This window comes from Arachis hypogaea, chromosome 6, assembly GCF_003086295.3.
Source record: "Arachis hypogaea cultivar Tifrunner chromosome 6, arahy.Tifrunner.gnm2.J5K5, whole genome shotgun sequence".
NCBI lineage: Eukaryota > Viridiplantae > Streptophyta > Magnoliopsida > Fabales > Fabaceae > Arachis > Arachis hypogaea.
Window position 1 is genome coordinate 94,155,645 of NC_092041.1, and position 22,528 is coordinate 94,178,172.

The 22,528-nt window shown below is 35.0% G+C and overlaps 2 protein-coding genes across 4 annotated transcripts; both read right to left on the reverse strand.

The window, feature by feature from the left end:
- Positions 1-2,533: 2,533 nt before the first annotated feature.
- Positions 2,534-8,450, reverse strand: LOC112696993 (glutamyl-tRNA reductase-binding protein, chloroplastic). 3 transcript variants are annotated; one of them, XM_025749958.3, is made up of 13 exons: positions 8,110-8,450; positions 7,702-7,767; positions 7,463-7,549; positions 6,500-6,598; positions 6,120-6,215; positions 5,925-5,990; positions 5,740-5,830; positions 4,998-5,065; positions 4,849-4,914; positions 4,467-4,517; positions 4,191-4,255; positions 3,437-3,526; positions 2,534-2,868 (listed from the first exon to the last, which is right to left on the reverse strand). In XM_025749958.3, the coding sequence occupies exons 1-12, from the start codon at positions 8,311-8,313 to the stop codon at positions 3,469-3,471; spliced, it is 1,017 nt and encodes a 338-aa protein (XP_025605743.1). In that variant the 5' UTR covers positions 8,314-8,450; the 3' UTR covers positions 2,534-2,868; positions 3,437-3,468. The 3 variants fall into 3 exon arrangements, 1 of the variants encoding a protein (XP_025605743.1); XR_011862502.1 differs by lacking the exon at positions 4,467-4,517 and having other exon boundaries at positions 4,191-4,281; positions 4,825-4,914; positions 8,110-8,413; XR_011862503.1 differs by lacking the exon at positions 4,467-4,517 and having other exon boundaries at positions 4,191-4,281; positions 4,818-4,914; positions 8,110-8,413.
- A 7,052-nt stretch (positions 8,451-15,502) lies between these two features.
- On the reverse strand, positions 15,503-18,637 carry LOC112805753 (uncharacterized). Its single transcript, XM_072198250.1, has 4 exons — positions 18,601-18,637; positions 18,486-18,512; positions 15,919-16,638; positions 15,503-15,840 (listed from the first exon to the last, which is right to left on the reverse strand). Exons 1-4 carry the CDS (start codon positions 18,635-18,637, stop codon positions 15,503-15,505), a joined length of 1,122 nt encoding a protein of 373 aa, XP_072054351.1.
- Between the last annotated feature and the right edge of the window lie 3,891 nt (positions 18,638-22,528).

Here is a 22,528-nt window from a genome sequence, read left to right on the forward strand (position 1 = left end):
ACATATTATAACCATAATTTTAATTCATAAATTTTTTTATTGAACAAAAAAATTATAATCTTAACTAATTTTGATGAATGATTCTTTTTAGTTTTGTTATGTGTTTAATATAAATGAATAATTAAACATCTAAATTAAGAATAATTTATTTTTATAAAAAATATTTTGATGAGTGGACTCAACGAATTTTATAAGCTTTTTTAAAAGTTTATACCTTAACTTTTTTTACTAATAAGTTTTATAAAAAAGCTCAAACCTAATCTGATTAATAAAATGGATAAATACGATTTTGGTCCCTAAAATATAGGTTGAAAATTTTTTTTCGTCCTCAATCTTTTTTTCAATACAAAATCGTCTCTAAGATTTAACTTAGTTTTAAAATCGTATTTTTTACTTAAATTTTAAATTTTATTGTCAAATTACTCGTAACAAAAAAATTATTAAAAAAAAGAAGAATAAGAAGAGGAAAAGAACGGATGAGAAGGAGAAAGAGAATCATGGTGGCGGGGGAGGGAAGAAGAAGAAGAAGGGGGAAGATAAGGTGGCAATGACGCTAGGGGTGGCAATGGGTAGGGTAGATAAGGATTTGGAATCAATTAATAATCTTTTTTTAGTGGCTAAGGATTTTTTTCATTTAGTGAAAGATCTTTAATTCAACATCCACTTGAAACATATTTTTATATAAGTATATAACATATACATATATAGGGTGCGAGTTGGTCGGGTAGGGTTGAGCTCAACTCGCACCCTACCCGACCCGCATGAAAACCCTACCTGCACCCTACCCTACCCGCTGCGGATCGGGTTGGCAACCCTATCCGACCGGGTGGGGTCGGGTTGGGTACCCGCAGGTAGAGTACATATTGCTACCCCTAAATGACGCCCACAAGAGAAGACGGACGTCAACGCCAGCAGATCGGCGAGGAGGACATCCACCGCGTCGCCGTTTTGCTTATCCTCCTCGCTAGTTCGCATGTCGCCGCTATTTCGCGTCCTCGCTTAGCTCATCGCTGCTCCTCGCATGTCGCCGTTGTTCCTCGTATGTCATCGCTGTTCCTCTCTAGGGTTCCAATTCTATTTCTGATTTGTTGATTTTGTTAATTTCAGTGTTGATTATTCTACTTCTGTTTTTTTTAATTAATTACATTGTTAAATTTATTGATTTTGTTAATCACATTGTTGTTGACTCTTATTCTATTTTGATTGATTTTATTGTTTTTCTGCTTCTGTTTCTTCTACTTCTGATTCTAATTCCATTTTTCTGCTTATGATATTTGCTAATTAAAATTCTATTGTTGAAATTTTAGTTAAAATGATATTGAAATTTTAGTTGAAGAAAATGAAAAAGAAAAACAGATGTTGTTATAATAGAAGAAAAGAAAAAGAAGAATAGAAATGGAATATTTTAGTAAAAAAAAGAAATGTATTTTAATTCAAAAAACGTTTTAAAATTAAATTAAATTTTAAGGACGATTTTATATGCAAAAAAAGTTAAAAATAAAAAAAAATCAACCTATATTTTAAGGATCAAAATCATATTTAACCCTTAATAAAATAAGTCAAACCACGAGCTCTCGTAAAATAGTCTCTCCCACTCTCACCCTAGATCTCATAATGGCTTAAGTATTTTGTTTAGTGGATATGATGATGCATGCATGATCTTATCTCAGTATATATAATAGAAACGCCTTAAGACTATATAAGTTGAACTTAGCGCACCATATACTAAGGTAATCTAGCGGTATATCTGAACAGTAAGATAGCCCCATCCATCACAATTCAAATCTATAACATTGAGTTACTTTAATCAATAATGTTATCCCAATAATTGGGTTGGACAATTACAAGTATTAACTAACAAAAATAGAGATGTGTATACACCTATAATACACAGATAAAGGGGACACATACAATATAAAACACAGCAACACAAATTTTAAAATTTTATCAGACACGGAAAGATCCATATTTATAAAATATATTTTTTAGATAAATTACAATAATATTTTAATATTTTATTAATATTAAAATATAAATTAATTATTTAATTATTTTTAATATTTTATTTTAATTATATAAAATATTTAAAATATTTTTCATTTTAATAAATAATAATATATATTATTTCTAAATTTATTTCAAAAATACATATTAAGAATAAAACTAGGCAGACTAACACGTAATAATATTTAAATATATTAAAATATATTCAAAAAAAATTTATTTTTTATTAAGACACGGTTGGACACAATAGACACTCGTGTCGGATGAATGTCAATGAATATCGTGTTCAAAATATGTCTGACACGTAAAGACAGCAACTCAGTAAAATGTTCGTATTTCATAAGTATACACCAAAAATCAGTATCAAATCAGTTAACCGTATAAATTACATATTAAATAAAAGTATATATTAAAAATAAGTTAAATATACACACATATATATATATAGAACAAGTATTTGGTTTCTCTGCTTAGCTTTTATGTAGTTGTATATTTTAGTAGTTGGGTAATTAATTGCTGCATCATGGCATTGTCCTAAAAATTAATGGAGTTTATTTATTTATGGATTCATATAATTTCTCCAACAAGAGTACACCTGGAGGAAGATCACATTCACGATCATATTATATACAAAGTTTCTTTCATTCACAATCACACCACTTTTCTATGTAAGGAATTTCAAGGGTTTCTTTTCTTTTTTTTCCACCCCAAGAAAATAATACTGAATAGTGAGTGAAAAAGGGTAAAAAGGGTCATCCATTTTGTTTTTGTCATCTTGTGTGTGGGGGACTCACATGGCCAAGTTTTGAAGGAACACATTTTGTTTTTCTCTTCTCCCAAAGATGATAGGCATAGTGTAGTGTACTGCAGCATTTCAAACGGAAAGGGATGAGAAAACAGGAAAGAATTTTTCTACTTTTTGAGCTTTGAAATTTTCCATGCAACTCATTCAGGTTTGTTGCAAAATTGATCTAGAAGTAGCAGACAGTTTGGAAAATTTATGGAAGTAGTTGACAAATAAATAATAAAAAATCTAACTGAGTAGTATTTCTTTGAACACGATATCGATTACTTTGTGCCAACATATTACTCATCCATAATTCGATGTAGTGTGGCCGATCCACATCCTCCAATGATGGATGCAATTTGGGTATGTTTAAGAAGGTGGAGACTCAGGTGCAGTTGTTTCACATAAAGTTGATAATTGAAAATCATTACATGATAATTTAATCAAACTTGTCAAATCATCTATAAGAGTTCTTGACTATCAACTTCACAAGAAGTTAACCTCATGTGAGTTTCCATTGTTTAAGAAACATTTCTCTAATCTAATTGCAAAACCTGGTCAACTAACTAATCTCTTAATAAACAAGAAGGAAAAATCTGAGACCAAAGCACATCTTAGAATCTAATATGAATTTTCGTAACATACCTGTTTATTTTTTCTGTCTATCTGTGGAGCAATCAATCAACATGAGGTCTAGCAGCTTGAAGCATCTCAACAATTAGAGTCTTAATATCCCTAAAAGAAAAACAGACAAAAAAAAGAAAGACTTTCAAGTGAATAATAAATTACAACCAGCAAAGAAATCTTATTCTCCTGGTTTAATAATGATTGATTTTTCTTTTAATACTTTAAGAAAAGCCATAAGTCCATGGTATCATAGTAATAAGAGGAAGATCACCCTACTTAGTCATTCCCTTAGACGATTTTATATATACTAGTGTATTAATACGTACTAACATGCCTATTAATCCACTTTTCTATATATGTAATAATGACAAGTATGTTGGTCAACATGAAAATTTCTTTACATTCTATCTAAGAAGTTTTTGATTAAAGTCTCAAAAATAACAAAGCATTTTGATGAATTATATATCATGAAGGATATTTTAAGGAAAAAAAATTTATGCACCAAACATCCCAATTCCCATTATATATTGTATAGACAATCATGAATACGATCCCAAAAGTATAAAAAAGAGAGGAAATATATAACACATGAAAAGGTTGTTACCGATATAAGACAACACTTATATTCAATCAACTGAAATAATAACCTAGACAAAACAGGCAATACTACCATATCCAATTATCCATCAAAAAGGTTGAAACAAAGCATAGGTTTGCATAAGTAAACTGGTTACTAGAAGAGAGAACTTAATGAACATCTATGATTCTGTACTTTCTGTCTGCTGCACGTCGAGGAAAAGGTACTCTGAGCTTGAAAGTATCACCCTTATAACCAGCCTATAAAATAAAAGAACGTAAGACATCTAATGAAGAAGGAAGAAACTTCAAAGGAGATGTAACTGCAAGAGAGGAGATAAAACTCTTGGAACTTTAGAAGGGCCAAATATATCATTAAGAATTTCATTCGTTTAATTTGGTGAACTTTAAAAACTCCTAAACTAAAAAGGTAGCAACCAAGGAATAGTGATAAATTTAAAACTAAAAATACCTTGACATTGAAGCCAACACTATCAACATCTAGCATGTATGCAGATTCCACCTGCAAATGGTCAACTCCGAAAATTAATGCTGAAACATCATCACCTGTTTCCCCCATGAGAGGGGAAAATGTAGTAATTTGGAATGCATATTGTTTTTGGAATATGTAATTTTATTTAGCCCTCTAATGGCCCGGCAATTTAGCACCAAGTAATACATTGTTATCCTCGTCCATTTTCTTAGGCATGTTCATTTGCATCCTACCTAACATCATTGTCTCACACCAATATCTTAAAATAGGAATTCTAAATGATGATAACAGGTGAACTAAACTGCGTAATTTCTCGCCGATATCATATACTGCTTACTGTAGAATGTTCAAGATTACATACCGGAACTGAGGTCCAGTGCTGCACAATCACTGTTGTATCCTCAGCATGATCTTTGTTCATATGAGACTGATAATAACATGGTTAATCATAGAACAATTAAAGGCTGATTATTTACATGAAAAATATGATGGCCAGTTAAAGATCAATACCGCCACCGGCTTGGAAAACTGAGCTAGGGGATCAACTTTTGCAGCTTTATATTCATCTGGACTGAACTCTGAAGTCAAGCCAAAAAGTTAAATAAAATGGTGTAACAGATAATTTAACACAAGAAATTTACTTAACAGATAATTTAACACACAAGAAATTCACTTGTGATACAGAAATGGTGGTTGTTTATTCCTGCATCTTCCTATTATTATGGCGAAACATTATGAAGGGCATTAACCAAAGAGAAGAAAGACATCAAATTTTCATCTCAAACTGAAAGAATTCTCAATACATATATTTTTCTCATGCTTACCCTAAAACCAGATAAAAAAGCCATGCAATTCCAATCATCCCCTATAATACAGAATATGCATTTGGCTTTATTTTATTCGTTTATTCTTTTGCAGGTTGATTGTATTATTATGTTGTGTTCACTAACAGCAGCTAACTATCCCTCACAGAACCAAAATAAAAAAGGGCAGCCTGCTCCATAAGCATCCTGCGATAACGCAGGGTCTGTGGAAGGGCAACACCGAAAGAGTGTAATGTACGCAGTCTAACCTGATAATTAATACTAAGTCTAAAACCCCCTATTGCATGCAAGACTCCAATCATAATGTTAAAGGATACCCCCTCTTTTCTTTTTCCCCAAACCACCACCACCACCATCTATCTCTCTTGTGAGTTTCAGAATAGCATTAACGGGAAAATAAACCAACAAGAAGGGCATAGTTAGCAAACCTCCTGATCCTAACAAAGCTGTAGCAACACCTGACACATATCGTACAACTTTCGGTTCAATGCGCAGAAAATGGAAGTCCCCAAAGTCAACCTTTAAAAAGTGAAATTGATACTGGTTAATTATATAATGATAAGAAGAAAGGAGAAAAGAAATGCAAGAATAGAAGAAAGATGAACAAAGTTACCCAAAATGCATTGGGATGTCTTGCCAAATATGCAGCTCGTACGGCTTCTTTATCGTTTTCAGGTACCTAAATAACATTTTCACGAAAATATTTAGAACCCAGCAGCACAATAACTATGTAAGGATTATGTAGCCCAAACCACAATAGTAAAAGCAAATGAAAATATTGAGAAATGAACAGAAGATATTAACTTACAGAGACAGCATCACCGTGTAAAGTGACAACTAGATCAGTCCTATCTTCAGGATCTCTAGGCACCAGCAGTGAACATTTAGGATTTGCAGCCAAGTCCTGTAAAATATAGAAAACATGACTCTTTAGCTATGGAAGTAAGCCTTTGATTTGGTAAGAGCTGGAGTCGGGGTGTTTGTTTTGATTTATAGTTGTCAATATGATCGTGTGCTTGTTGCGGACATGCTAAATAAGATTGGAAATTGAATTCATAGCCTTGTACAAGCCAAGTTCGAAACAATGTGCTAGATGGTTATATAGATAAGTCATTTTTGAAAACCTCAACTTACATATGGATTCGTAATCCATCAGAAAACTTTTGGGGAAATGAAAAGAAAAGGAACCTTCGTATGAACTGCCAAGTCGCTCACTGCTAGTATCGGATATCCATTTGCATCACATGCAAAGTCCACCATCGACCCAGATGGATAACCCTCAAACTTCTGCATGTTAATGATTAGATAAGTACTGGATATTTGAGTTGTCAGCGAACAAATGATAAAACAAAATTCTATGTCATACTGTAATGAGTAAAAAGAGGCCCAATAGCGCAATTAGAAATTTCTCATTAGGAGTAGAATTTACTATAAATTGAGTAGTAGTGATAGAATCAAGGAAGGAAGTATTGAGTGAAATGTATCTTTCTTTGGAATTCCATCAATGGAATTATTCTCTCCCTGTATCTCTCTACCCTAAGTGATTCTTCTCTAATTTCTCTCTAATTAATTAATTCTTCTCTTTTATAATTTCTTCCCCTTAAACATGCATATGAATGTAAAAGTCAGTCAAATTAAGTTTCACTGCTATGCCAAACATGGACTTTCCATTATCAATCAGTTTATCAGTGTGATTCAGGTGGGGGGCAAGCTGTTTGCAGTACCTTCCTAGTTTTCAGAATCAGAAGAACCTGAATATGTTGTGGGCATGAACAGAATACGAAAACTAAACATCCAAAGAGGGAAAATCTCTCTCCATGTCTCTCTTATTTAATCACAATTTCATTTTCCGTAAAGCTGTTTTGGCATTTCATCTAGATAAAGATATCTATTTGACAAAGGAGATTAATTTTGACACAATTACGGTTATGAGTTTTACACTATTATTCAATCACTTAGAAATATATGTGAAACCTTTGAAATAAGGAAAGCACAATTACCGTTATGAGTTTTACACTATTATTCAATCTCTCTGACAGATTCATGTGTTGATTCTCATGATCTAAGATCAACTACTATATTCAAACTTCGTAGCACATAAAAAAGGCACAATCAATTCTCCAAGTTCATGGTAAAGGAAAGCACAGAAACCTTTGAGTAGGTAGATAGCATCCCGCGCACGCTGCGATCAAGGAAAGTTCGAATTTCTTCTACCGGTGGAAGCCTAGCAGCTTTTTCCTGCCAACAGCAACAACATCATCATTATACATTTGATTTTCAACTAATCCTGCAGAGTTCTGATATCTACAAAACCATATTATTGATCAAACAATGTTGTAACTACTTTGAGATTCATTCAGTACTAACATATAATTAATTTGACATAATACCTGATGCGCCTGAATTAACTGAAAAACATCATCTTTGTTGATGTTAACACCGCCAGGGGATGCAGTCTGATTCAGAAATCAGCGTTAGCCCGCAGTAATAAAAAATATAAAAAAAAAAAATCACAAACACATACACAGAGTCGAGCTAAGATAATCGTAAGTTCATAACAATAACATTAGGTTGATTAGAACAACAAAACTTTCAGCCATCAATCAATTCATAATTGTAGTGATCAGATACAACCCAAAAAACAGTTGATTGCCAGAATTATATTAATAAAAAAAACAAGAATAATTAAACTTCGGAATAATCTTATGCAAAGTTTGACTTTTTAAGCTTGCAAGCTAATTATTTTGCAATTGGGTCAAAGAAAATGCATGAAAGGGAGAAAAAGAGAGTGGGATTACCGGAGCGGTGGATTGGGGTGAAGCGGCCATGGAAACAGAAAGAGTAGGAGTGAGAGTGGGAAAGGTGAGGGAGTTTGGTGAAGAAGAGTTGCGTTGGGGTGTGAGAGGGGAAAGAGGGACGAGAGAAGAGGGTTTATTAATATAAATGCCATTTGGCCGAGAAAATGGGGAAATTTTCATCAATGGCGTCACCATAGTCTTCATCTTTTGTTTTGGTTTTGCTGTCCCAACCGACCAACCAACCAACCACTAACCTCACTTTCCTTTCTTTCTTCTTTCTAGTTTTTTAGTTGCTTCTCCTGATGCTTTTATTTTGAGAAGGATTTATTTATGATGTGCCCGTTAATTTTTTTTTTTTTGGTGATTGAAAATTTAAAATAATTAAGCAGAAAAAAAAAGTCTTAAGAGATTAAGAAACCATACAGCGATTTTTTTAAATATTTATCTTAATTTTTTTTAAAACATGGAAAGTTCTATATGCTACGAATATGATTTTAATGTCGTCTTTGTCATTGTGTTTACTACTGTGTTTATATCTCAGAGGATCAAACGAAAATCAACATGTCACTTTTAAGTCATGATATCTCTAACTTTAAGCACCAAAAGATATACACACTCGGCATTATCATGAGAATTGTTAACAAGAATGAAAGCCTTCAGGTAATTCGTTTCACAAATCACATCTTTTTGTCCCAAGTTTCGGGCTAAAAAATATTCTCTTCAAATAACAAACATCTCTCCTTGAAGAATATTGCAGCTCTCTATTGTTCCCAAACAGCTTTGTTGCCAATTTTCGTTTCAGTCTCTGTTAATATAGGCAAAACCAATTCGATCCCCAGAACTAAAGTAACTAGCATCACAATTGATCTTAAAAGTATCCATCGAATGAGGAATCCAAGAACAACTAATAATAGAAGGAATAGAAACTTGTTGCAATTCAAAGACATTCTGAAGCTCCTGCTCGAAGGCTAAAACCATACGAGCCACTTTAAAAGGAGGCCAAGACTCATGATGGTTAAAAATTTCATTGTTCTTAGCTCCCCAAATCCACCACAAATCAGAAAAAATCTAAAAAGGATGTTATTTGTTATGGGACAAGAACCAGTTCTTCAAATCTGAATGATGACTGAAAATCTCTAGAGTCTGTCAAACAAACTGAGCTTTCGAGCAATTCCGAATACAGTGGAAAACTATTTTCTGGCAAGTCAAGCAACTGGGTGACTATCTGTAGATGAAAGGCCTCTCCAAAGATGAAAAACCAGCAGTGAAGAGTACCTCTTGCAGACAAAGTCAAGCTAAGAATTTGATCTTTTTCGGAACAAGCTGACGCCAAAGTCAAAGCCAATTCCCTCTCTTCTCCTATCCAAATATCTTCTTGCAGAGCTATAAGTACCCATTACCGGCATTATAAACCTTAGCAGCCCCACTGGACCAAGTCCAACCTACCACCAAACCTGCTTGCATATCCGGGTTGTAGGAGAGAATACTTTCATGCAAAACCTAGTGAAGAGGAGAATAGACCTTCTCAAGGTGCCATTCCCAACCGACCATAGATCTAAAATCTGGATATCCGAATAAAAAATGTGAACATAATATATCTCATTACATAACTACCCCTCTTTCCTCCATTTAGAAAACCAAAAATTCTGGTCCAAATTCCCAATGCACCAATCAAATTAATCCTTCAAAATATTCCAAATTTTACACGGACTCCTCCAAATATAAGATATGTTATCTGTAGAACGTCTGAAAGCATCACCCAGAGAAAAACGGTATTTAGTTGCCAACAGTTGAAACCAAAGCTTGCAAAGATGATGAAAGAGTTTCCAAACTAGCTTCCTAAGAAGAGCAACATTAGCACAAAGCAGATCCTGTATTCCTAGACCACCAAACTTCTTTGGAGTGACCAATTCCTTTCAGCTAACAAAATTTACCCTCCAACTATTGGCTTGACCTTTCTAGAGAAAATTTCTCATCATAGATGCTACAGTCGCCACAACCAAATTGATCAAACAGAACATTTCTGCCTTGTTTAGTAAATGTCCTTTCCGGATGACTAACCGTCGGAACTTATCCAAAACCTCATTAAAAGATGTTTGGGTCACCCGAGAATGACTAAGAGTAATCTCGAGGTATTTGTCCAAATTTTGGACGAAACGAATGAAGGACACCCCCAGTAAAGATTTCTTTTGTAGTCACTGAAATATTACGGGAACACATCACTTTAGACTTCTCCACATTAATCTTTATCCCATAAGCTTTACAGAAACTCTCCAATGCTGCCATTATATTTTAAACTTGTTGTTTTTTTGCTTTATAAAAGAGAAGCAAATTATCAGCGAACATTAAATGAAAAATTCTCGGAGCCCCTCTAGAATAGCAACCAGCTTCCACCTCCCCATAACAACTTGATGGTTGATCAAGCAAGACAGTCTCTCTATACATAACACGAAAAGATATGGTGACATAAGATCTGCTTGTCTAAGGCCCCGTCTAGGAGTAAAACTGTCGACTCTATCGCCATTCCAGAGAATAGACAAAAAGGATGAAGTGACATATCTCATAATCAGGTTGACTGTAGGAATAGGAAAATTGAATGAAAAAATTAATCTTAAATGCTAGAGTTCCTTTCTTCGATTTAATCCTTTTCATGAAATGAAAAATCTCTTACGCTATAATAATGTTGTCTGGTACTCCCCTTCCAGGAATAAACCTCCCTTGGAGAGGGCCAACAATATCCGTGTGATGAGGGTGGAGTCTGTTAATCAGAACTTTAGTTATGACCATGTAGACCACATTATAGAAACTAATAGGTCTAAAGTCTTTCATTGATACTAGTGAATCCACCTTAGGAATTAGAATCAGAAGAGTCTCCATCATCCTTGAATCAATAGTACCCCCAGAAAAAAGCTTTCCTAAACATATTCCAAACATCCGAACCAATAATCTTCCAGTATTTCTTGAAGAAGTAAGCTTGGAAACTATCCGGACCCGGTGCTTTAAAGGAATTCATGCTAAAAACAGCTGACTTAACTTCCTCCATAGTAACAGGCGCAGTAAGATTACAACAATCTTCCTCATTTAGAGAAGGAAGTGGGACTTCATCCAGACACCCCAAATTAACATCCTCTAGCTGACAGAATAAGCTATTGAAAAAAGATTCAGCTTCCCGGCTAAGAGCCTCTTGTAACAGCTCAGACTACCCGCTAGCACGATATTGTCCGCTTTGACACACAAGGCCTCACGGTTTTGTCTTTGATGATAGGGATGCTAGTCGAAGCCCCCCACACTCACTCGTCAAAACGCGTCATGCTAGGGAGAGGTATCCACACCCTTATAAGACATGCTTCATTCTCCTCCCCAACCGATGTTGGCCTTACACCTCTGGATCCGTCTCCCACACACTATCCATGAGAAAGAGATCATGAATCTTATTTATCTTCCGCCACACAAGTGTCTGAACATAGAAGAAGCTGGTGTTTCTGTCCCTAAACTTCACCCACTGGTCTTTGGATTTATTGAAACCAAAGAAGTTCCTCTTGCACAAGAGTATTATTATAATCCTCAATCAACTGTTGTTCTTTTTTATGCATGAAAGAATCTTCCCTATCTTCTAAACGCTTTTGAAGATAATTAATTTGACGCTCCAATTCATATTTCCTAACAAAGATGTTACCAAACACTGTAGAATTAAACTCAAAAGACTTCTTCTACACCTCCGAAAGCTTGCCTTGCACCCCTTTAAAGCCAGACCACCAAGATTGTTTCAAAATATCTCTGTAACCAGGGTGAGTAGTCCAAGCCTCCATAAAATGAAAGGGTCTGTTCTTTTTTTCGACTGCAAGCACCCTTTACAGCGCACTAAGATAGCACAGTGATCAAACTACAGTCTATTCAGTATTTTTGGATAGGCCTCAAGAAAAATAGATAACCATCCACTATTAATACAAACTCGGTCAAGCCTTTTCGCAACCTTAGTATTATTTTTCACCCTCCTGTACCAAGAAAAACATCTCTCAATAGTCTTCAAGTCAAATAGAGAACTATCCCCTAAAGAATTGACAAATTGATCAGCATGTCTACTTGAAAATGACAACCCTTAACTTCATGAGAGAAAAGAACCTCATTAAAATCACCGAAGACAATCCAAAGCCCACGAAAAGACGAAGACTAAGCAAATAGGTAATCCCAAAGAAGAACTCCAGTATTATGCTAAGGACTACCATAGATATCACTACACCTCTAAACCATATTTTTAAGCTGAACTTCGATTCTGACACACTGATCGCAAGCATCAACCAATTTGCAGCAAGTACCTTACATCGAAGAAAGAAATTAGATACCACCCTTATGCTCAACTGCCTCTTTTATACCCACAGGATAGTAACAGAGCCTTTCCCATAACAGTTTTAAATGTTAACAAGGAGAATGGGTCTCAACCACAATTAAAAAAAAAAACATGTCTAAATTTTTTAAGCTCCTTACAATTCACCCGGGTTAACTTATTAGAAGCACCCCTAATATTCCAAACTAAGATATTTAAACTATCCATTAAATAAAATTGATAAGAGATATCAAGAAAAAGGTGAAATTAACTTTCACTACCAACCTTAGTAGAAGACTTGTCCCCTGGAATGGAACAACTCTGGCCTTTATGCACCACTGCCTTTTGCTTCATTGATGATGCACATTTATCCCGAGTCATATCGACGAGATCAGCGGTGCATCGCTTTCTGTACCTCCTTGCACCCCCTCATTTTTAGACGTTGATGCAATGCCAAACTCCTAGGCCCCACTCACAGGAACCAGCAGCGGCACTACTCCCTTCTCCGGCTGAATCACGGCTAGACTCTCAAGGACCGGAGCATCCCCCTTGGCACTTCCAACCGGCGAGTTCTGCAAGTATGCTGGACGCGGACGTTTCCTGATGGAAGGCCTTCTCGTTGCTGGCGTGTGGGTAGAAGAGAGCGCACACTGCTGGGTTGTCTCATGTCCGACCCAGACTCCCTGCTCCATGGATCATTGTGAAAGTTGATGTTTGGGCCTCTGGTGGCCACCCAGCCCAGAACAGGTTTGATTGAAACCTTGGGCCTTCATTATTAAATTGTGGCCTAGTTTAAATTTTTCTTTCTTCATCACCTTATGCCAGCCCACTTCCCCCTCTCCACATGCTTCCTTGCCATTGGCCCCGTTCCCATGCACAAAATCATCCCCAAAATTTGCACGCAAATTAGTGTCATTATCCTTGCCTAAATTATTAGCCGGATCAACAATTTCTGTTTCACCTAAATTTTGAATTTTTGGATCTGACTTGTTGCCGCCTTGCTCCTCCCTCTGAATAGATTCAACCCTCTTCTTTTTTCTGAGAATTCACTTAAGCATTGAGATTTATTATGGCCATATCTTGTACAAAATTTACAAAGCAGAGTTAGACTTTCATACTTCACATCGTAAAAGACACCCTCAACTATGATATTCTTCGTGTTCTTATTGTTAACTTTTAATCTAATAATAACTATTATTGTTATTGTTATTATTAGTAACCTTATTATTATTATTATTATTATTGTTGTTGTTGTTGTTGTTGTTGTTGTTGTTATTGTTGTTGGTTTATCGGAATAGTTAACATTATGATTAGTATATCATTAAATGTTTATAATAATGTCTATGATAACAATAATAGTTTTTTATAACACTGTTAGTACATTATTGTTATTATTATTATTATATTGTTATTATTAAGAATTTATCATTATCATTATTATTGTGATAGTTATAGTTGTTGCTATTTATTAAGAAAAGTATTAATAATTTTATTAATGTTATTGTTAACACTAATGATAATTATGAAGTAATATTAATAATTATTTTTTTTGGGAAAACTATCAGGAATTCGTTGACCAATAAATTAGATTTGCCAGAGACCTTTAACAAGATAGCTGCAATGTCACTAGCATTTACTGGGTTTTAACATGTTTCGCGAGTAGGAAAAATGAGAGGTCATTCTGCACTTCTGAGTGCCTTGCTGGAACGATGGAGGCCATAAACACACACGTTTTACCTCCCGGTTAATGGAGAGCCTGTCACAGGTAGAGTAGACAGCGGTTACCAGTTTTTGGTGAAGAACTGCATTGCTTGTTTTGGTCAGAAGCCCGGTCCGCACGATCACGTCTTGGGTAAGGTAAATCTTGGATGGGTCTGGCGATGCAGAGACGCCAACCTGTATGACACGCATGAGTCTATTGAGTGGTACGTCTAAGCTCACATTTTCTGCGTGCACGGAGCGATTGTGTTTACGGATAAGTCTACCACTTCATTGAACTCGAAGTTTCTGCCTCTACTTCGAGATTTCCATCGTATTTCACTATATAGTTGGAGGCAACCAGTCTGGTACATCTACACTAATCGTTGTGTCGTGCATCATAATACAATTGTAAAGAGATGGATGCGCCACTCATACCACTTTTTGTTTGGGCGTGGGAGCGTATGGCGTTCCTGGCGCCTATTCCCCACGATCAACTCGTCGATGTTGGTGTTCCACTTGCGCGACGGTATTGTTATTGTTATTGTTATTGTTATTGTTATTGTTGTTGTTGTTGTTGTTGTTGTTGTTGTTGTTGTTGTTGTTCTGATTGCAATCATTCTAATTTTGTTTAGGTGGAGTTATTGGCGCCGACATACAAGATATACATGGAAGTCTATTGCGCATTTTAGGCGAGGACTCGATAACATGGGACTCGACGATGTAAGTTTTAACCATTTATGTTAGGCTGCTTATTTAGAATAATAATTTTACTAATCGGCCTCGTGGTTACTAATGTGCAATTTATATAGCGGCCATATATGGGAGTGGGGGTTTTAGAGTACTTCGCTGTAAATTTGTTTATGTGCTCCACAAAGTAACCATTAGTGTCATTTGAGTGTATAGAGTGGTACCCAACAGACCGAGTTAGATGACAGTTTGGGCTGCAACAGCTTCCACCAGACCCGGCATTTGAGATTGGTCATGATCATTGCAGGCGGTTGACAGGCCCACAGAACCATGACTGGAGAGAGAGGAACAGTCAATGGGTTAACATGTGGATATTTGGCCGCTATAACACACTGTAGTTAGGGGACGAGATTGTCGACTTTCATCATCTCCCGGTATACTATGAGTGGTACACACAGCAGTACGGGCATCACCTACGACTGTCAGATAGAGTTGCAGGTGAAGAGGCTGGCGCGAATGAACCACAAGAACAACAGGAAGAACCAGCTCGACCTGAAAATGGCCACAATCATAGTATCGTTGCACAAGGTTGACAATGTAAATAGAACCATCTTACATTTCACGAACCTCAAACATCTCGTTGTGCTTGTCGAACAAATTGATGATAATGTTTCCTGCACATCAAAAGTTTTCTTCAACTCTTTTGGTAGCAAATTCTGAATACGTGAATCCGTTGCGGACACGCTCATGAGCCTCAGTGCTCTTCCGAGTAAACAATTTGTTTAGCCAATAGAAAGTAGACCTAATAATGACAGTCATAGGAAGGTTGCGTGCACCCTTCAGGACATAATTTATGCACTCTATCAAGTTTGTTGTCATATGTCCCCAACGATGATCCTTGTCGAATGCAAACACCCATCTCTGAACACCGATCTCATTGCACCATTGAGTATATGGCTCACCCCGCTCTTTAAACCTTTGGTAGTTTTTGTTGTACTCATGTTCCATTTTAGAATAGCCTGTTGAACAAATCATTTAATCATAAGTAGATGCCACAAAATTACTATATATAGGACCATAACAGTGAAATCAAATACCTGTGTTAATCATGAGTTTATGCAAATACGGAGCCTTGAACCTCCTTAAGAAGTTGGACCCGATGTGCCTGATGCAGAACATGTGCCACGCTCTTAGTGGTGACCATGCACCATTACTACGAGCTATTGCTGCGTTGATGGAGTTATAGCGGTCAGAAATAATTTCCACACCATCAGTGGTAACAACATATCTCTGCAAATTGGTTAAGAAAAACTCCCACGCGTCTGTCGTTTCACCCTCGACTATCGCAAATGCAATAGGCACAATGTTCTGGTTCCCATCTTGTGAAACCGTAACCAGAAGTGCACCTTTATATTTTCCGTACAGGTGTATGCCATCAACCTGTTCCAGCGGCTTGCAATGCCTGAATGCTACAGTACACGGATAGGAGTTCCAAAAAACACGGTAGAGAACTCTTACACCTTGAACTTCCTCACTCTCACGGTAAACGGAGAGCATTTTTATTTGGACACGAGACTTTGGCATCTTCGCAGTCATTACTTTCAACCATACTGGCAGAGTCTGGTAAGAAACTTCCCAATCACTGAAAAATTTTGCGACAGATTTCTGCTTTGCCAACCAAGCCTTGCGGTAACTTACAGTGTAGTTGAACCTAGACTGAACTTCTGCAATAATAGACTTCACCTTTATCGACGGGTCTGCTTCAACCAACAGCCTAATGGCATCTGCAATTGTGTCTGAGTCCAACTTGGCATGATCTTATGAAATCGTGCCCATGGTATACATGTGTTTGCCATTGTATCTCCTGATCTCCCAACACCCCTTCTTTCGAATCAAACTAGCTCAGATAAGCCAATCGTACCCTGCACCATAACCTTGCATTTTGCATAAAATGTCTGCAGCTTAGTCTCATAAACAGTGTAATCAACTCCTCTAGAGATAGTGTAGCTTTTGATTGCAGATATCTGGTGCACTCTCAAACATGAATCACACTTTGTCACAATTTCGCACAACAAACCAGCAAGTACACTGGGTCATCCAAGTAATAAACCTTACGCGAGTAAGGGTCGATCCCACGGAGATTGTTGGTATGAAGCAAGCTATGGTCATCTTGTAAATCTCAGTTAGGCGGATTTAAATGGTTTATAATGGTTTTTGAAAATAATAATAAATAAAGCATAAAATAAAGATAGAGATACTTATGTAAATCATTGGTGAGAATTTCAGATAAGTGTATGGAGATGCTTTATTCCTGTTGAATCTCTGCTTTCCTACTACCTTCCTTCAATCCTTCATACTCCTTTCCATGGCAAGCTGTATGTAGGGCATCACCGTTGTCAATAGCTACATCCTATCCTCTCAGTGAAAATGGTCCAAATGCTCTGTCACAGCACGGCTAATCATATGTCGGTTCTCGATCATGTCGGAATAGAATCCATTGATTCTTTTGCGTCTGTCACCACGCCCAACAATCGCGAGTTTGAAGCTCGTCACAGTCATTCAATCCCTGAATCCTACTCGGAATACCACAGACAAGGTTTAGACTTTCTGGATTCTCAAGAATGGCCGCCAATAATTCTAGCTTATACAACGAAGATTCTAATTAAGGAATCCAAGAGATATTCATTCAATCTTAGGTAGAACGGAGGTGGTTGTCAGACACACGTTCATAAGGACAGATGATGATGAGTGTCACAGATCATCACATCCATAAGGTTGAAGTACGAATAATATCTTAGAACAAGAATAAGCTTAACTTGAATAGAAGAATAATAGTAGTTGCATTAATTCTCGAGGTACAGCAGAGCTCCACACCTTAATCTATGGTGTGTAGAAATTCCACCGTTGAAAATACATAAGTGATCAAGGTCCAGGCATGGCCGAATGGCCAGCCTCCACAAAAGGACCAGATATGTGGTCAAAAGACATATAGTACAATAGTAAAAAGTTCTATTTATACTAAACTAGCTACTAGGGTTTACAGAAATAAGTCTAAGTGCAGAAATCCACTTATGGGGCCCACTTTGGTGTGTGCTTGGGTTGAGCTTGAGCTTTACACGTGCAAAGGCTTCTCTTAGAGTTAAACGCCAAGTTGTAACGTCTGTTTGGCGTTTAACTCTGGTTTGTGACGTGTTTTTGGCGTTTTACTCCAGAATGCAGCATGGAACTGGCGTTGAACGCTAGTTTGCGTTGTCTAAACTCGAATAAAGTATGGACTATTATATATTACTGGAAAGTCTTGGATGTCTACTTTCCAACGCCATTGAGAGCGCACCATTTGGAGTTTTGTAGCTCCAGAAAATCCATTTCGAGTGCAGGGATGTCAGAATCCAACAGCATCAGCAGTCCTTTGTCAGCCTGAATCAGATTTTTGCTCAGGTCCCTCAATTTCAGCTAGAAAATACCTGAAATCACAGAAAAATTCACAAACTCATAGTAAAGTCCAGAAATGTGAATTTAGCATAAAAACTAATAAAAACATCCCAAAAAGTAGCTAGATCCTACTAAAAACTACCTAAAAATAATACCAAAAAGCGTATAAATTATCCGCTCATCAATATCACCGACTCTTTAGAACTAAATTCTATTCTGACACTAAACTCACCATCTTCCACCGCAACGTTGCCTTCACCTACGACATGCGAACCATCGTCAGTCGGACAAGGCAAATAAAATTAATGGTAGTGGTAACTTTAATTAATAACCATAAGATAACATACCGATATTCGCATACTCAGGAAATTCCGAGGCATGCATGGCTTTGAGATCCAGAGTCCGCATAAAAGACAGAACTCCAAATGGGTGCTGACTTACAAACGCATGTGCCTCATTTTGTACCGTCGGATTGCTTACCAAGTCCCCGTCATCGTTTTCGTCATCGACTTCATAGTTGGCTTCAAACTCCTCTTCACTGTCATTGTTATCTTCTTCCCAATCTATATTCCCAAGTTCATCAACGTTGACATAGTCGCCAACCGTATCCATCCTCGTATGCTGTTCAAACTCAACGTACAACTCTATCATTGGCACGTGAAATCGGGTTTGTTGATAAATATAGAACTTCCGCTGCATGCATGCGTTGTCAGTGATGGACATTAGTTGAAACTGTATCAACCCACCAAATACTTGTACATAATTTCTGTACAAAATGTTGCTCACCTTTTTTGAAATGTGACTTTGTATGTTCTCACAAAGACCATTTTGCAACTCTACAAAACTCATGGTATATAGAATAGCAAATGAAAACGGACATTCACAAACAAAAGTCACTCTTTCGTGTGTGTTTGGTATAATCTCACCGTTATAATACATTCGCATATTTGCAACACCTTCCATAACCTCAACCTCACCTAACCCGACTTTTTTGACACTACTAATTGCCAAAGAAAACTCACAAGTATGAGATATATGAAAGAAAAAAAAATGGGAATAGAATGGAAGTGAGGTACAACTTGGGTTGAATTGAGTTTCGTATTTATAGGCAAGGTTCTCGATTAAAATATGATTTTTTATACAAAATGCAGGCTATATTTTGCAGCTTCCGAAAAACTTTTCTGACCCACTTAAAACACAACCAGTATTTTGGAGTTTCCAAAAAAAAAAAGACCATTTCTAAATGCAACTTGCATTTTAGTTTTCCAAATATATATATATATATATATATATATATATATATATATATATATATATATATATATATATAAACATCATTATTTCCAAACGCAACCTGCGTTTTGGGTTAAAAACAAAAACAAAAAATTAAAAAAGCTGAAACTTCATAAATGTAGCCTGCATTTTGGTTGCACAAAAAAAATATGATAAAGATAAAACGTAGCCTATGTTTTGGCTTACACCCATAGTAGTGCAAATACTTGATATAGGTCTATTTTATTGCATTACACCATCATCATTTCTATTTTAAAAAAAAATTCAACCGCAAATTTCCATCTTATAAATTCAGGTACTTGACAATTCATCATTATGTGAATAATCTATACAAGTTCTACCTTTTCTATTTATCAATTTGGTTGTATCTTAGTAGATCCTTTTTTCATAATCACTTTCACTAGCTCATCTTCTCTTTCACTAATTGTAGATTTCAATAACTCTTCATCATCCCTGCGAGTAAGCTTTTTTCTACCAATTATTCCTATAATCTATCCGTTAGTTAGAGGCCAATTATGGTTGCAATAAGTTAAGTAAAGGGTGTGCTGTAAATTTCATATACAATAAACTTTCAGCTATTAATTTCACTAAAATTTCTACCTAAACAAAATTCATGTGTGATATTAAACAAAATTATTGTGCCTGGTATCATGTTGTAAGGACTTCCTTATTTAGTCAAAATAATTAATAGTCAAATTAGTCTCTAAAAAATAAAATTTTTTTAAATTTGTTTCTAAAAGATTTTTTCAAAATTACTTTTTTTTTTAAGAATTACGAATTAACCATATTTGTTCTTTAATTACTCTAGTTACAATTTTCGTCAACGATTGATGATGTGAAATATTAATTCATAACATACACGACATATAACATATTTAATTGGAAGTTAATTAAATATGTTTACGAAAACCTATTGATTTAGTTACTACGTCATATTGAAAATATGATTTTTGTAATTAGAAAAAATGACTAAATTCATAAATTTTCATAAATAGATTTAATCAATATTCAATTAGACATATCAGTATTATATATGTTATCAATTAACATTTTACAATATTAATCTTTAAAAAAATTATTAATAGAGTGACTCCAGAACAAATATGATTAATTCATAATCTTTAAAAAATCGATTTGATTAAAAAAAAATTTAAAATAAATTTAAAAATATATTTTTAAATATTAATTTAAGTATTAACCCTTAATTAAGATTTTTGAATTTTGACTTCCACTGATTAGGTGGAGATGCGCGGCCCAACTAGTCATTTATATAAAATCAATCATACTAATTATACATAAAAAAATTAATTATTAAATTAATTAATTATAAAATATATATTAAAAATAAATTAAATATTATATATATTTATACATAAATATATAAAAAAATAAATTCTTTTAATTATTTAATAAAATATAATTTTTTTTACATTTATATTCTATAAATAATTTTTAATATATATATAATATTTTAATATATATATATAATATTTTAATATAAAATACATATTAAATTAAAATATGCATAATCCAATCCAAATTCAAAATATATTTTGTTGAATTTAATTTGGCCATTAAATTATATGTAAAATGATAAAATAATAATAAAAACATGTTGACCGCCACGGAAAAGGTGGAGATTTATTGATTCAAGAGAATTCTGGGGAAATGAATTTCCGTGAACTATTTACCAAATCAATTCTACTATCTTATCAATAATATTTCTGCCAATATCTATTAACTCTTATTTATAAATGTGTTTAATAAAAATATTTTTGTGATTATATTATAAATGTGTCTAATAAAAATATTTTTTTATAATTATATTTAATAAAAATATTTTTATAAATATATTTTTAAATATATCTTTTTATATATGTGTTTAAAATATAATAATTAATTATTATTAACAATAAATTAACAAATAATAAATTAGTATCCTATATTTTTTCTTACCAAATTAACCCATTTTAAAAAGACTTTTCAGTTCCAAATTTGTTACCAACTAACCCATCATCATCATCATTATCAAATTAGCAAAATTCTTTGGAATATATAAAAACTGTATCTAATTTGATTAAAAAAAAAACAAGATAGAATCTACATTTTTACTTTTGAATTTTGAAATTTAAGCACCATAAAAAATACCATCAAATTAAGGGCGTAGTTAAACGAAAAGGCACACGAAACCCAGAAAAACATAATAACAGTAATGAGTTTTGAGTAATAACAGCAACAATAATAATAATATACATCATGTACAAGAACCATCATTCAATTCAATTATTCCATAAATCCAAGCGTACAGTACATAGATACATACGGATACAGATACGGTACGGATGTAGGGTATATCAATCGGAGTGCGGAGTATGGTAGCCAAGGTAGGTGGAGAGGGAAAGAGCCAAACGGCGAAAGGGTTGGAGAGGGAGGCAGAAGAGAAGGTCCAAAACGACGTCGCTTGTGAGCCTCTCAGGGTTGCACGCTATGTACTGGCAAATATTCGCTGACACGTGTGCCACGCTCATCACCACCCCGCTGTTCAACACCATCCTTCCCTTCCTTTCCTTTCCCTTCCAATCTGATCTTCTTTCTTTAAATACGTCGTCGTTTTCCGCCTTTACTGCTTCCCCTTGTACTTAAATCTCAATGATGTGTGTTTCTTGACTTCTTCTGGTTCTTTCGTAACACACAATAGTGAAAAAGAATAACGAAATTCGGTGTTTCTAATCTAATTAGAGAAAGAAGCTACCCAACATTAACAAAAGTCAATAACACACGCACTATTTTCAGAGGATTCATTGGGTGAGGCTTTGTGGGAAAACGGCCCACATTTTGGTTGCTTTTGGTTTTGGTCTTGGACTCAGCTTTATGAATTGGACGCCGTCAGATCAATATCAAACACATCCAGTTACCTATACTCTCTTTAATTAGGCAATCATTTACTTCTTAATCTCTGTTCTATTTGAGACTGAAAGGAAA